The sequence below is a fragment of the Stomoxys calcitrans genome, chromosome 3 (genome assembly GCF_963082655.1).
Source record: "Stomoxys calcitrans chromosome 3, idStoCalc2.1, whole genome shotgun sequence".
Lineage (NCBI taxonomy): Eukaryota > Metazoa > Arthropoda > Insecta > Diptera > Muscidae > Stomoxys > Stomoxys calcitrans.
The window spans coordinates 76,016,740-76,032,284 of NC_081554.1; the positions used below are offsets into that span (position 1 = coordinate 76,016,740).

General features: G+C 38.8%; 1 protein-coding gene across 6 annotated transcripts in view; it reads right to left on the reverse strand.

The window, feature by feature from the left end:
- Window positions 1–587: 587 nt before the first annotated feature.
- The window catches only part of LOC106089789 (sal-like protein 3), a 109,168-nt gene continuing 94,210 nt past the window's right edge, over window positions 588–15,545 (reverse strand). For 5 of the 6 annotated variants that reach the window (XM_013255777.2, XM_059365318.1, XM_059365319.1 and 2 more), the window contains exons 5-8: window positions 1,918–2,290; window positions 1,553–1,845; window positions 1,306–1,485; window positions 588–1,225 (exon numbers count right to left, since the gene is read on the reverse strand). In XM_013255777.2, the coding sequence (XP_013111231.2) occupies window positions 809–1,225; window positions 1,306–1,485; window positions 1,553–1,845; window positions 1,918–2,290 (1,263 nt within the window). In that variant the 3' untranslated portion in view covers window positions 588–808. The remainder of the gene's footprint in view (window positions 1,226–1,305; window positions 1,486–1,552; window positions 1,846–1,917; window positions 2,291–15,545) is intronic. The other variant, XM_013255778.2, reaches the window with a different exon arrangement.

Sequence of the window (15,545 nt, forward strand, 5' to 3'; positions counted from 1 at the left end):
TTTGGTTTGTAGATTTTGTTTTAGTGAATTTTTTTTCTCATTTATTTCCTTTTGTTAAATTAATTTCATGTTAATAATTTAATTTCATATGCAACTACCACAGTTTTTCTATCAATCATATTAATTATTAATTAATTTCGGTTCATGAATGTATATCATATGTTTACGTTATTACGGTCATATAATATATCATATTATAATATTATAAATAATGTTATACAATATATATTTATATTGAAAAAATTATAATGGGGAAACTATTGTATGACTATACATGAGACACCTACCTACCGGACCATCTGCTTATAACAAAAAAAAAAAAAAAAATACAAAAGAAAACTTTTTACATCTTAAAGGCTAAAATGCAAATGTTGCAATGCAAAAGTCCACAGAAAAAAAAAAAATAAAAATAAAAATATTTAATGAAGTTTTAAAATAACCATCCATTGTATAATTCTCTTGCATAATAACGTGGGCATATATCGTACCTATGTAGACTACTACTTATGTGGCTAAAACTAATTGTGGGTGTGTGGATCAATATGTTTCTAGGTGATTTAAGCCTAACAACTTCTTTTTTTTTTGGGGGGGGGGGAAGTTTATGCTGTAAGATATGTACTCCTTAAAAACCATGATTTTCAATCATATTTCAAATGTATATATAGATTCTCTTATATCCTGTATTTAATATGTATAGTATATATATAATTATTCTTATATGTCAATATATCTCTATGCGGTAAATTGCCATCCAGTTAAAACTATGCTATGCTATGCAATCCCTTGCTGGATCTCATGCCTTGGGAGACTAATCTTGATTACTGGTTTCATTGTTATGATCTAGGAGATGATTAATATCATTTTGATTGTTTTCAGTTTTTATTTTCATCATGGGATTCCACAGCGCGGCAGCATCATCCTTTTCCAGGGGCGGCGTCCTCTGCAGAGGGGGTGATGATACATCTCTTGCGCTGGTATTGTGATGTGGGTTCTTTGGTTCAATTGTGATTTCATCGTCGTTGGATATGGGGGTTTTCGCATTGCTTGGGCGCTCCAGATGCGCCTGGCCTAACATGGGGTTAAAACCATAGGGTGGCTGTAGGAATGGTGGAAATCCCAAAGGCAAACCGGGAGGTGGATATTTGGGCGGTCCCGCTGTACCATTGGACATGTGTGGTGAGTTGATGTGTGGCGGAAATGGTGGCGCTGCATTCAGTTCACCGGGCTAGAGTCAAGTTGCAAAAGACTCCTATTAAAACAAATCCCTCCTCATGCTAAACCCCACCATGTGACTTCTTTACTTACCTTGGGTGGCAGACCATTGAAGAAAGGTGGCAAATAGGGAAAGAATATATCCGGTCTTCTGGGCAGGAATTCGTTTTCGTTAGCCATATTTCCTCCTGGCCGATGCATTGGCAGTTCCAATGACATGCGGCGACCTCTGCGTGATGTGGGATTTGTCCACATATGTGTTCCCATGTGTACCTAAAAGTTAAGACATTTCCAATTTTGTAGTTTGACAATAGCCCTCGCTAGAGACTGGCTAATATACCTTCAGGTTGCCTTTTGTGGTGAAGGCCTTCTGACATACATTACACTGGAATGGCTTGTCGCCAGTATGCGTCCGCATGTGTATTTGTAAAGCTGAACTGGAGCTGAAGTTTCGCCGGCAGATATGACAAAAATGCTTGTTATTCACTGGGGGATCCAAACTCGAAGTTGGTGGCCCCACCGACATTAGAGCTTGTTGAAAATCCAAGGGGGTTGCAGGAAAACGATGAGCTTCTATGTGATGTTGTGACATCGTTGAATGGGAGGTCGAAAATTGATGGGGAATTGTGGTTACTATAAAGTTGTCAAACATTTGTGGGGGTGTTTCAATGACAAAGGTAGCTTACGCTCTAAAGGATAACTTACGCATTTGCATTTTCATTAGTGAATGTTCGGAAGCATCGGATTGAGGCGGCATTAATGTGTTGGTGCCAGCATGCTGTGCATAACTGTGGTGTGATGGCGGTGTCAAAGTTGTTCGATAACCCGCCTCTTCATCATCTTCAGCTTCTTCTAAACTCTGCTGACACTTTGCAGGCTCATCGGTCCCCATCAAGGGTTCCGTTTTAATGTGTTGCCTAATTTCTTCCAAACTCGGAGATTTAGTTGGAGTCGTACGGCTGCCACAGTCATTGCTGCTTCTGGTTCTTTGTGTAAAGGGTGACCTTCTGGAATCCCTGTTGGCATTTTCAGGAGTTTGATGTTCATAATTGTGAAAATGATTTGGTTTTAGGGGAGACTGAAATATATGAAATGTTTTTAATAATTAGTAAAAAATTAAATATATTATGAATCCAAAGAAGTAAAACGGCATTGGATACCCACTACCTCGGGAAAATATATAAGAAATATATATATATTAAAATATATATAAATAAATATATTAAAATATATATATATATATATAGAAAATATATGAAAACCCCCTATCGTCACAATCCGGTGAGAATTTGATAACTTGTGCACCCAAATTCGACACGAATATTGAGTGATCTAATAAATATAAGTCACGGTTGAATTTTGTACTTCAAATTTCAACAAAATCGGGTAATAAATAAAGTTTTTATGAGCTTCAGACCCTGGTTGTTAAGTTCGAAGATGGGCTATATCGGACTTTATCTTGATATAGCCACGCCAATTTGGGATCTTAGGCCCATAAGAGCCACATTTATAATCTGATTTTGCTGAAATTTTGGGACAGTGAGTTGCGTTAGGACTTTCGACATTCTTCTTCAATTTTGCCCAAATCGGTCAAGATTTGGATATAGCTGCCATATAGACCCATATCTCGATTTAAGGTTTTAGGCATATAAAAGGCGCATTTAAATTCCAATGTCGTCGAAATTTGGGGAGGCGAGATATAGCTGCCATCTAAACCGATCTCTCGTTTTAAGGTTTTGGGCCCATAAACGGCGGATTTATTGTCCGATTTCGAAGAAATTTGGGACAGTGAATTGTGTTAGACCCTTCGACAATTTTTTCAATTTGGCACAGATCGGTCCAAATTTGGATATAGCGTTCATAAAGACCGATCTCTTGATATAAAGTTTTGGTCCCATAAAAGGTGCATTTATAGTCCGATTTCGCCGAAGTTTGGGACAGTGAGTTAGAGTGGGCCCTTCAACATATATTTGCAATTTGGCTCAGATCGGTTCTGATTTGGATATAGCTGCCATATAGACCGATCTCTCGATTTCTCGGTCTTGGACCCATAAAAGGCGTGTGTTAGGCCCTTCAACATCGTTCTTCAATTTGGCTCAGATCGGTCCAGATTTGGATACAGCTGTCATATAGACCATAAAAAGCGCATTTGTTGGCCAATGTCTCCGAAATTTGGGATAGTAAGTTAAATTGGGCACCTCGAGATATTTCTGCAATTTGGCTTTGGTAGGTCCAGATTTGGATATAGCTGCCATATAAACCGATCTCTCGTTTTAAGGTTTTGTGCCCATAAAAGGCGCATTTATTGTCCGATTTCGCTAAAACTTGGGACAGTGAGTAGTGTTAGATCCTTCGGCAGCCCTCTTTAATTTGACCCAGAAGGCTTTAAATTTGGATATAACTGCCATATAAACTGATCTCTTGATTTAAAGCGTGTACGGCTCAGCCCAGCATTTTTGTAAAATTTGCCTAAATTTTCAGCTGAATCCCAATTGGTGGGTTCCCAAGATTCGTCTCGGCCGAACTTAGCTCGTTTTTATGCCCTCCACCATAGTATGGGGTATACTACTTTCGTCATTCCATTTGCAATACCTCGAAATATGCGTTAGAGACTCCATAATGCATATATATTCTTGATCGTCATATCATTTTAAGTCGATCTAGCCAGATCCGTCCGTCTGTCTGTCGAAAGCACGCTAACTTTCGAAGTATAGGTCGGTTGCGATTGTAAATGGGCCAAATCGTTCCATGTTTTGATATAGCTGCTATATAAACCGATCTTGGGTGTTGACTTCTTGAGCCTCTAGAGGGCGCAATTCTCGTCCAATTTGACTGGAATTTAGCACGTGGTGTTTTGGTATCACTTCCAACAACTCTACTAAGTATGGTTCAAATTGGTTCATGTTTTTATATAGCTGCCATATAAACCGATCTTGGGTCTTGACTTCTTGAGCCTCTAGAGGGCGCAATTCTCTTCCGATTCGACTGAAATTTTGAACGTAGTGTTTTGGTACCACTTTCAACAACTGTGTTAAATACAATTGAAATCCGTTAATAATCTGGTATAACTGCCATATAAACCGATCTTGGGTCTTGACTTCTTGAGCCTCTAGAGGGCGCAATTCTCATCCAATTTGGCTGAAATTTGGCATGAGGTGTTTTGTTATGACTTCCAATAAATGTGCCAAGTATGGCACAAATCGGTACATAACCTGCTTTAGCTGCCATATAAACCGATCTGGGGTCTTGACTTCTTGAGCCTCTAGAGGGCGCAATTCTCATCCGATTTGGCAGAAATGTTGTACAACGGCTTTTCTAATGACCTTCAACATACATGTCTAATATGGTCTGAATCAATCAATAGCTTGATACAGCTCCCATATAAACCTATTTCCCGATTTTGCTTCTTGAGCCCCTACAAATCGCAATTATTATCCGAATGAACTGAAATATTACACAATGACTTCTACATTGTTCAGCATTCATTTATGGTCCGAATCGGACTATAACTTGATATAGCTCTAATAACATAAAAAGAAATACCGCGCATAGAACTCGACAAATGCGATCCATGGTGGAGGGTATATAAGATTCGGCCCGGCCGTACATAGCACGCTCTTACTGGTTGCGATCAGAATTGCGCCCGCAGAATTCATATCGGAATATCAACTATATGACATCTACCTTAGCTTATACTTCAACTTTTTATCCGTTTTAATGATAATCACCGCTTTCGTATGGCATTTTGTTTATGATATAATCACTTGGTGTCCACATAATGCAACTTGTTCCGGTCAATCTAAACTCAGACAGTGCCCGAATCGCCTATCGTATTTGTGGTTGTAAGGGCTCATTAGTGCGACAAATATTTGCACCAACAGAATTTTAATTTAATTTTTTCATGCCGAGTTTTGAAGTGTCTGGCAGCATATTATATTAATATTTAATAGTGTTTAGTTTTATTTGTTTTACATACATACTATATAGCACTTGCAGTCATCAACATCATCGCTAATATGATGATGCAGCATATTTTGTGTATTGTTCTCTTTAGCATAAGTTTGCGATTTGTATGCAATTTGTGGCAGCAATTACATTTTATTTTGTTGAAACTCAAATAAGATATACAGGGTGTTACATTCGGTTGGGTTGCAACGCTATGTTGATGTTGAATGTTACCCAGACAAAGGGTTTTTTGCTTTATATGGTTGCCATAATTTTTGCTGGAACCATTTTAAACGACTATTTGTTATGACTACCAACAATTGTGTAAGTATGGCCAAAATCGGTTCATAATATAATATATAGCAGCTATGCTATATAAACCGATCTTGGATCTTCGTTCTTATGTTCTAATTTGGACGAAATTACGCACGAAGTATTTTGTTGTGACTTTCAACAACTGTGCCATGTATGGACTAAATCGGTTTACAACCTCCCATATAAACCGATTTCTCATATAAACTTCATGAAGATCTAGAGTGCAGAGCTGGCAAACTGTCGTTAATTTCCCATCACCCATATTTCAAACGAAAATGAGAAGTAACAAGTAAAAGCGTGTTAAGTTCGTCCGGGCCGAATCTTATATACCCTCCACTATGGATCGCATTTGTCATAAATTTTTCTAATATTTGAAACAGCAAGTAGTTTAAGGCTTCCCTACATCTGACTTAAATAGAGATTACATCAGACTATATTTTGATATAGCTGCCATATAGACCGATCTCCCGATAAAGGATCTGAAGCCCATAAAAGCATTATCTTTAAACCTATTTCGCTGAAATTTGAAACAGTGAGTAGCTTTAGGCCTCCTAATAAAGGACCCAAATATGGTTCAGATCGGACTATATTTAGATATAGCTGCCATATGGACCGACCTGCCGATAAAGGGTCTTACGCCCATAAAAGCTTTATTTTTTATACCCTCCACCATAGGATGGGGGTATACCAATTTCGTCATTCTGTTTGTAACTACTCGAAATATTAGTCTGAGACCCCATAAAGTATATATTGGGTTGCCCAAAAAGTAATTGCGGATTTTTTAAAAGAAAGTAAATGCATTTTTAATAAAACTTAGAATGAACTTTAATCAAATATACTTTTTTTAAACTTTTTTTCTAAAGCAAGCTAAAAGTAACAGCTGATAACTGACAGAAGAAAGAATGCAATTACAGAGTCAAAAGCTGTGAAAAAATTTGTCAACGCCGACTATATGAAAAATCCGCAATTACTTTTTGGGCAACCCAATATGTTCTTGATTGTCGTGACATTTTATGTCGATCTAGCCATGTCCGTCCGTCTGCCTGTCGAAAGCACGCTAACATTCGAAGGAGTAAAGCTAGCCGCTTGAACAAATACAAATACTTATTATCCGTGAAGATCGGTTGAGATTGCAAACGGGCCATATCGGTCCATGTTTTGATATAGCTGCCATATAAACCGATCTTGGTTTAAAACTTCTTGAGCCTCTAGAGTGCGCAATTCTTATCCGATTGGGATGAAATTTTGCGCGACGTATTTTGTTATGATATCCAACAACTATGGTTCAAATCGGCCAATAGCCTGATATAGCTGCCATATAAACCGATCTTGGGCCTTGATTTCTTGAGCCTCTAGAGTGCGCAATTCTTATCCGATTTGGATGAAATTTTGCACGACGTATTTTATTCTTACCTTCAACAACTGTGTCAAATAAGGTTAAAATCAGTTTATAACCTGATATAGCTGCCATATAAACCGATCTTGGGTCTTGACTTCTTGTGCCTCTAGAGGGCGCAATTCTTATCCAATTTGGCTGAAATTTTGTACGGCGGATCCTCTCATGACCATCAACATACGTGTTTATTTATCTTGATATCGCTCTAATAGCAGAGCAAATCTTTTATTATATCCTTTTTTGCTTAAGAAGAGATGCCGGAAAAGAACTCGACAAATGCGATCCATAGTGGAGGGTATATAAATTCGGCCCGGCCGAATTTAGCACCCTTTCACTTGTTATCCGCTGAAATTTGAAACAGTGGGTAGTTTTAGATCGATCTGCCGTTTAAGGGTCTGTAACCCATAAAAACTTTATTTTTTATCCGATTTCGCTGAAATTTGAGACAATAAGTAGTTTTAGGCCACCCACCATCTGACCCAAATATGGTAAAGATCGATATAGCAGAGATCGTCATTGTTTGGTATTGTTGTGAAGCTATTCCATCGCACGATCAGATCTACCGCACTTCCTGTAAGACGGTTATAAAATGTCAAAGTAATCCTGGTAGTTTTCTGGGTACGTGTTACTGGCCTTACGGCCCAACTGCGTTGTTTCCGCCCCCATCTGGGAACAGACACTGATATTGGCTATTGGTTTTTTGAAGGCGCCGATAACTCGCCTTGTCGTGTCGAGTGTCATTGGCGCGCAATATTTAAGTTAGAGTCAGTGTTACCTGATTCCTCTCTGAGACTCTCCTCTCGAACCCGATTTTATTGTTTCAAAATAATCCAAATACAAACTGAACCAATAAGGGTACATTATTTTACGGAATCCTGGTGATGGGGTTTGGGTTTGGCGAACTTAGCTTGTTTTAACTTATTTAAAGTTGGATGCGCTAAAAGCAATGACATACCCCACTTCAAAATTCGAACATTTTTATTGCAACTTATATCGCATATCAAGTACTGTGGCACCCTGTACAATTTCTCCTCAATTATATATAGCAATTCGATTTCACACATATTTATATATTTAATTTAATGTTCCGCCACTGCTGCTGCAGTAGCATTTTTAATTTCTATGAAATGCCCTCACATATTTATGCATAAAACCATAACATAATTTATTTGTGCTCATACCAAGTCCAATGGTGAATAGATAGATATGTATATGCATACATGAGATATAAACACATTTTTAATAATAATACGATATGCTAGATTTTGTGTGGATTTACAGCCAACATAATTCCAATTTAATGACCAGTAACTAGTGAACGCCAAAACTAAAGTACCACACTCCGGGGCCTTGCTGCCGCACCAATTGGTGTCTGCTCTAAATATGCCTCTGGTCTGTCCAAATAAAATTCTATGTGACTGTGACTAGTCAAAAAGGCGAAATTGTTTGCACACATCAAGATAAAGACATTTACACACACACACACACATATACATATAGTCAAGTGCATCATCATAATACATCGTAGGAATAAGGAGATAATACACACAGATTATTAACAGGTCTCTCCTCAGGCAGAGCCAAAGATGATGATGACATCCAAAAAGGAATGAAATGTCTAAACTCAATGGCGGAATAGTTGCATTGCAGACTAAAAATTGTTGGAATAACTCCAACTGTTTGTGGTGTACAAAAGATCATCATAATATAAACATTGTCATTAGTCAAAGATGACAATGTGTGGAGACATACACACTTGGAAAGACATACGGATGTACGAACGCATGGCTAATATTCGCCGAAAAATAGATACAAGTGTTGCAGTGTATGTACAGTGGGACAATTCGCAAAACCAAAGGTATGGAGAAGTTATAAAGTGATTGCAGACATACACAATGGCAGTATGTTAAATATGACCAATAATGGTCGTACTTGCGACATTTCATGGTATGTTAGTTAATATTGTTTGTTACTGTTTTCTCCTAAAAAACAGAAATGCATTGCATAACAAATAAAAGCCTAAGCGAAGATACTTATCCGCAAGTTGTTTAAGATGTACAAAAGAAATATCAGTATGTAACATAACGATGCACAGTGGGTCAAACAGCGAAAAAATTAAAAATTCGCCCTTAACTTTTCATCTTTTGCTCTGAGCGGTGAAAACTGATCCAGACACTTGCAGAAAAGGACATAGGCTTTGGTCTATATCTTTAATTTTCACTTTTTTTCAACCTTCAAGGGACTATAAATGTTGATCTACCGAATCGTATTGCATGATATCGGATTTTTTCTTAACAACTCCTCCGATCGGAGTATTAAGCCGCACTCGGAGAGCAGTTCTGAGCAAGCGTGCTCAACTCCGATTCAAACTCCGGCTCATTTATCCGACTTTGACTGCGGTCGACTCCGCAGACCTGATTGTAAAACTCCAATAGCTCCCCCTGTTGAACGTGGCTAAAAATAGAAGGTCACTGCAGCTGTCAGCTAAGCTGACATTATCAATGACATTTCATATAAACGAATAAAATGCGTTCGCATTGTCGATACCATGATAAAGAGTGGAACATCCAGCAAACTGTTTAAATACAAACAACATGCCTACGCAATGGCATCCTTCGTTGCCAAGACGTTCACATTGGCGGTGCGGATCGACGCATTGATCCAATCCTTAGACCAGTAGTGGATAATTTGTGGGACCCATGACATAAATATAATGGAGAAAGTGACACAATGCTCGCCACAGGGGGGCACTCCTTTGGGTGACCACCATAAATAACCTATTACGGATGCTGACTGAGGAGGAATTTGAAACCGTCTGCTATGCACACGATGTTATAATACTTCGTAGGGGTAAGGATTCGAACCAGCTATGCAGTAGGGCCGAAAGGGTCTTGCATATGGCATATGACTGGGCTAGACCCAGAGGTCTCAATTTTAACCCAGAGAAAACTGAAATATGCCTGTTTATAGGGAAGACGAAGTGGGCTATTGTTTGTTGGATAGCATAACAAAATACTTCGTGCAAAATTTCATTCAAATCGGATAAGAATTGCACACTCTAGAGGCTCAAGAAGTCAAGACCGAAGATCGGTTTATATGGCAGCTATATCAGGTTTTTTACCGATTTGCGTCATGCTAAGCACTGTTATTGGAATTTATAACAAAACACCTCATGCAAAATTTCAGTCAAATCGGATGAGAATTGCACCCTCTAGGAGCTCAAGAAGTCAAGACCCAAGATCGGTTTATGTGGCAGCTATATCAAAACATGGACCGATTTGGCCCATTTACATTACCAACCGACCTACACTAATAAAAAGTATTTGTGCAAAATTTCAAGCGGCTAGCTTTACTCCTTCGAAAGTTAGCGTGCTTTGGACAGACGGGCGGATGGACGGATAGACGGACGGACGGACGGACATGGCAAGATCGACTTAAAATGACATGACGATCAAGAATATTTCTACTTCCCAGGGGTCCCAGACGCTTTTTTCGAGGTGTTACAAACATAATTACATAATTAGTATACCCCCATTCTATGGTGGAGGGTACAAAAAGATGGGTCAGCAGAGGAACACCTCAAGGATGTGTACTGTCGCCTCTATTTTGGTATAAAGCCATTAAAAATTTATTACTGCTTCTGCTTGAAAAAGTTGTAAAAGTCGTAGCGTATGCTAATGACTCGGATATATAGTTCAGTAATCTTTTTGTACGACGGCTACAGAGGGCTACCGAAATTGCCCAAGAAACACAAGTTACCCACGGTGGCATCTGTCTCCTTGGGAGGAGAGAATGTTTCATTGAGTGAAAGTGAAAAATGCCTGGTTATTGTGCTGGACAGGAAATTGAACTTCAAATTACATTTTTTGTTAAAGGCATCTCAAGCCCTATATACCAGCAATAGAGCCCTTGGCAAAAGTTGGGGGTTTAGACCGCGCATCATGCATTGGGTATATACTGCAATTGTCAGACCTATAATGCTATATGGTGTTTTAGTCTGGTGGACGGCGCTTCAAAAGTTAACCTACTTTTCAATATTCAGCTGTAACCAAAGGATGGCTTGTTTGTGCATCTCAGCCGCATTGATGACAACACCATCTGATGCACTCAATTTTGTGAAAAATTACTAAGACCACTGCTGTGAGCCTAAGGGAGCTTTCTCTTTGGTAGTGTGGCGCCTACGGACACTGTGTTATCCTTGATGCAATGCCTGCTGTTCTAGGCAGTGTAGATTCAACATTGGCTGAGCCGCTTTGTGATTAAAACCAGTAAGGAAAGGCAAAAGTCGGGCGGTGCCGACTTAATAAAACCCTACACCTACCATATAAATACAAAAGGGGGGCTATATCTAATTCTGAACCAATTTAGGTGAACCTTGGCGGATGTATTCAGATATGTTATTAAAATTCCTGTATCAAATTTCGAGCAAAGCAAATATGTTCAAAATGTAATAACTACGGTTGACAAATGACAACCAGTTACCCAAATACATAGGAGCTATATCTAAATCTGGACCGATTTCGACCAAACTTTATGGATATTGTGGAAGTTGTCGAGGAAAGAGTGATATAACAATTTGAGAAAATTGGTCAATAAATGCGCTTGCAGTGGGTCTAAGGGTGAAAATCTGGCGATATAAATATTATAGGAGCTATATTCAAATCTGAACCGATTTTTATGAAATTCAGCAGTTATATCGAAAGTTATAAGAAAACCTTTCATTTCGAGAGAATCGGTTAACAAATGATCATTTTATTGCTGTATTACTGCTAATCAATTCACCAGTAATGTTGGGAGTCATAAGAAAAACCTAACTACCAAATTTCAAGAGAATCGGTAGGCAAATGACCATTTTATTGCTGCATTACTGCAAATCGGTTGATCATATATATGGGAGCTATATCTAAATCTGAACCGATTTTTTCCAATTTCAATAGGCTTCGTTTCTAGGCCGAAAAACATGCCCGTACCAAATTTGAAGACGATCGGATGAAAATTGCGATCTGTAGTTTGTACCCAAATTAACATGGACAGACAGAGAAACGGACATAGCTAAATCGAATCAGAAAGTGATACTGAGTCGATCGGTATACTTATCAATGGATCTATCTCTCTTCCGTTTGGGTGTTACAAACAAATGCACTATGTTATAATACCCTTTACCACAGTAGTGGTGTAGGGTATAAATACTGTACCCCTATATCTGATCGATCGGATTGGAACTACGGTATCCCTGGTAAAATTAGTTACATAGTCTTCTATACGGAAGGTTCAAAACTAAACGACCAGGTGGGCTTTAGGGTGTACTCTGAAGAACTAGGACTGGCGATACTGAGAAGGTTAGCCAACCACTGTGGTGTGTATAAAGCGGAGATACTTGATTAAAGAAGTGGTGCAATGTCTAAGGCGTATTGTCGTAACGACGATTGGCATATCTTCTCAGACAGCCAGGCACCCATTAAATACCTGGAGAATTTATTTCTGAAATCAAAAACCGCCCTCAACTGTTGCAGATCTCTCAACGAAATGGCTGAATAGTTCAAAATTCACCTGTTCTGGGTGCCGGGCAACAGAGATAGAGACGAGCAGTACTGGAAACTGCCTTACACATTACATAGGAACTGGAATCTGTGGGTACGCCTCTAGCGACGTGTAAACTTAGTCTTTATAGTCTCTCATATAGTTACAATGTGGGGGATGTGAACACTCCAAGGTTATGTGGCCCCATCTAGACTTGAAGGGGTCTATCACATTGCTGTAGCTGTTTAAAACAGAACAGGTCTCAGTCATTAATGGGCCACAGTCTCATCGGAAAGCATGCTGAAAGACTAAAGTTTGCAAGTAACGATTTGTGCAGAAGCTGTGAGGGAGCTATATGGTCGTAACTATCATAACTTCAAAAGAAGCAAGTAAATGAAGTAATGGTTGCCCAAAAAGTAATTGCGGATTTTTCATATAGTCGGCGTTGACAAATTTTTTCACAGCTTGTGACTCTGTAATTGCATTCTTTCTTCTGTCAGTTATCAGCTGTTACTTTTAGCTTGCTTTAGAAAAAAAGTGTAAAAAAAGTATATTTGATTAAAAGTCCTTCTAAGTTTTATTAAAAATGCATTTACTTTCTTTTAAAAAATCCGCAATTACTTTTTGGGCAACCCATATTTGTATTAAGTGCAGTTGATGAATTTCTTTATTTTTCCCACAAAACAAATCTTATCACTACCCTATCTTATTACTTCCCCCCTTTGTTCCCTACACATACAGTAGCATCATTCATTTATAAGTTATAAATTTGTCATTTGTAGCAATAATTTTATCTGAAATCTATTTGGATTCCATTTATTACTCATTGTGTCTCTTAGGATTAATTAAAACATACGTTGTTATTAATTTCTACACAATGGCCAGTAGAACACATTCAAGCACAATGGACAATAGGCACAAGGAGCCATGAACAGACATCGTTGGCAATTTGAAGTTGAGTCCACACACGATAAGTTAGTTGTGATAGTCAACGACATGGTACCATGCCATTTAAGGGTCTGGCCACATGCCTCTGTACGCACAAAATATTGAGAAATGATGTTTCGCGCAAGCCAATCTCAAGAAAAGCAAAGGAATTGCCCATAGAGGAAGATGTTACCACTCAATATATACTTGTGGTACAATGTGCCTCAGTCAACTCAGTTTACTTACATGGCCGTTACAATAACAAATTATGATGAGATTATTAATTACACATGGCCATAAATGGAGTGGATATGACAAATTTGGTGGGATTACCACTAGCGGCCGGAAGAGTGAACCACTTCAACCAACATCATTAGGTATAATGATCATGAGTAATAATGGCAATGTTAGGTAGGTAAAGGAATCTGTGTTTGTGGGACGACTGCTGTTGTACGTTGTGAGCAAGGAACAATGAGAAGAATTTAAATGTGCTCGAGCACAGGAATCAGCAAGGAATTCGTGTTCTTATAAAATGTTAAAGCTTTAATTCGCTGAATTTTAGATTTGCAGGAAACGAGGCAAAATTTTATACAAAAGTGGAATTCTATAAAGCCTTTAATCGGCAAGAATATGATATGGGAAACGAACGGTATGAAATTTTTTTTACAATAGATTATTTAAGAGATTAAAAAAATATGTTTCTTATATACCTACTAGCTGGACAGGACCCGCTCCTCTGCGCCTTCTTTCACTCTCTTAATTTATCTGAGCCCTATACTGGCATGGTTAGAGAATAAGCACTGTCTTGGGATGCTGGTACGGTCTTTCAGATATTTCGCCTCAATGTCGGTATAATTTGGTGAGGTGAGGTGAACGCTCCTATGTCAGATTCGTGCTCTTTTTGTTTTATATTTCCATTGGCAGGTTTTGGAGGTGGCGCGGCCCCCTAGATATCCCGCCCTAAATATGGGTACCAAATTTCTGTCTTTGAATTATTATAAACAAACAATATATAAATTGCCTCACTTATCTCCGAGACCTGTCATTTTAGAAAAAAGGTTAAGGAGAGAACCCCCCATTAAAGTTTGGATGTTAGATCTACTTCATTCTCTTGGCTTTGGTGGTGGATTGGAGAAGTCAAACCCTTTGCCCCAAAAGTGGATATCAGATCCATATCCTTCTCGAAAAAACCACATTTGAGCTACATATTGTTACAGTTGGTATATATGTGTGGTTTAGGGGGAATTTAAGAGAAAATTGGTTTCGAAAGAGGGTTTAAATTCATGCTCTCCTACACTGACTTGGTAGGTAAATATGTCCGATTTAGGTGTGTTTTGGGGAGTGGTGTGGTCCCCCAAACACTTAGCCCTAAAAATAAATTAGCATCGTGCTCTTCTCTCAAAACACTATTATTTGAACCCTATATAGCCATCGGCCTCAAAATTGGACATTAAATTCGTTTTCTAATCTTAAATACCTTTCATTTAAACCCCTTATTGCAAAAGACCGCAAATATGTCCGGTTTGGGGTATGGGCCCTAAAAGCTATACATATCGAGCTCCACTACGTTGAAGACACAAATGGTCATAACGAGCAAATACGTATTATTTGGGGCTTGTTATGGGGGTGGGACGTCCCCTAGACAGTTGGTCCTGAATGTTGACTTCAGATTCGATATCTACTTCCAAATTCCTTTCATTTGAGCCCCATATTTCGATAGTCGGCAGACATGTTCGGTTTAGGGCTGTTTTGGGTGATGGGGCGGCCACTCAGTGACCTAACTCAGAAATTGAGACGCATATTGCAATTATCAGCAAACACGTCCTATTTAGGTGGTGTTATGGGGGTGAGGTGGCCCCATTGACACCTTTTTCTGAATATTGATATTAGATTCGTGCTTTACTCTCAAGGACCTTTCATTTAAGACCCATATTGCTATGGTCGTACATTTGTCCTGTTTGTGGGTTATTTTGGGATATCAAATTCGTACTCTACACTTAAATACCTTTTATTTGAGCCCCATATTGCTATGGTCAGTAAAAAAGTCCTATTTGGGGGTGTTTTGGGGAAGGGGCAACCCCTGGACACTTGGTCCCACATTTGGATATCAGATTCGAATTCTACTCGCAAATACCTTTCATTTGAGTCCCATTTTGCCATGGTTGGTAAATATGTCCGATTTAGGGGTGTTTTGGGACATGGGGTGGTCCCCCAAACACTTGGTCCGACA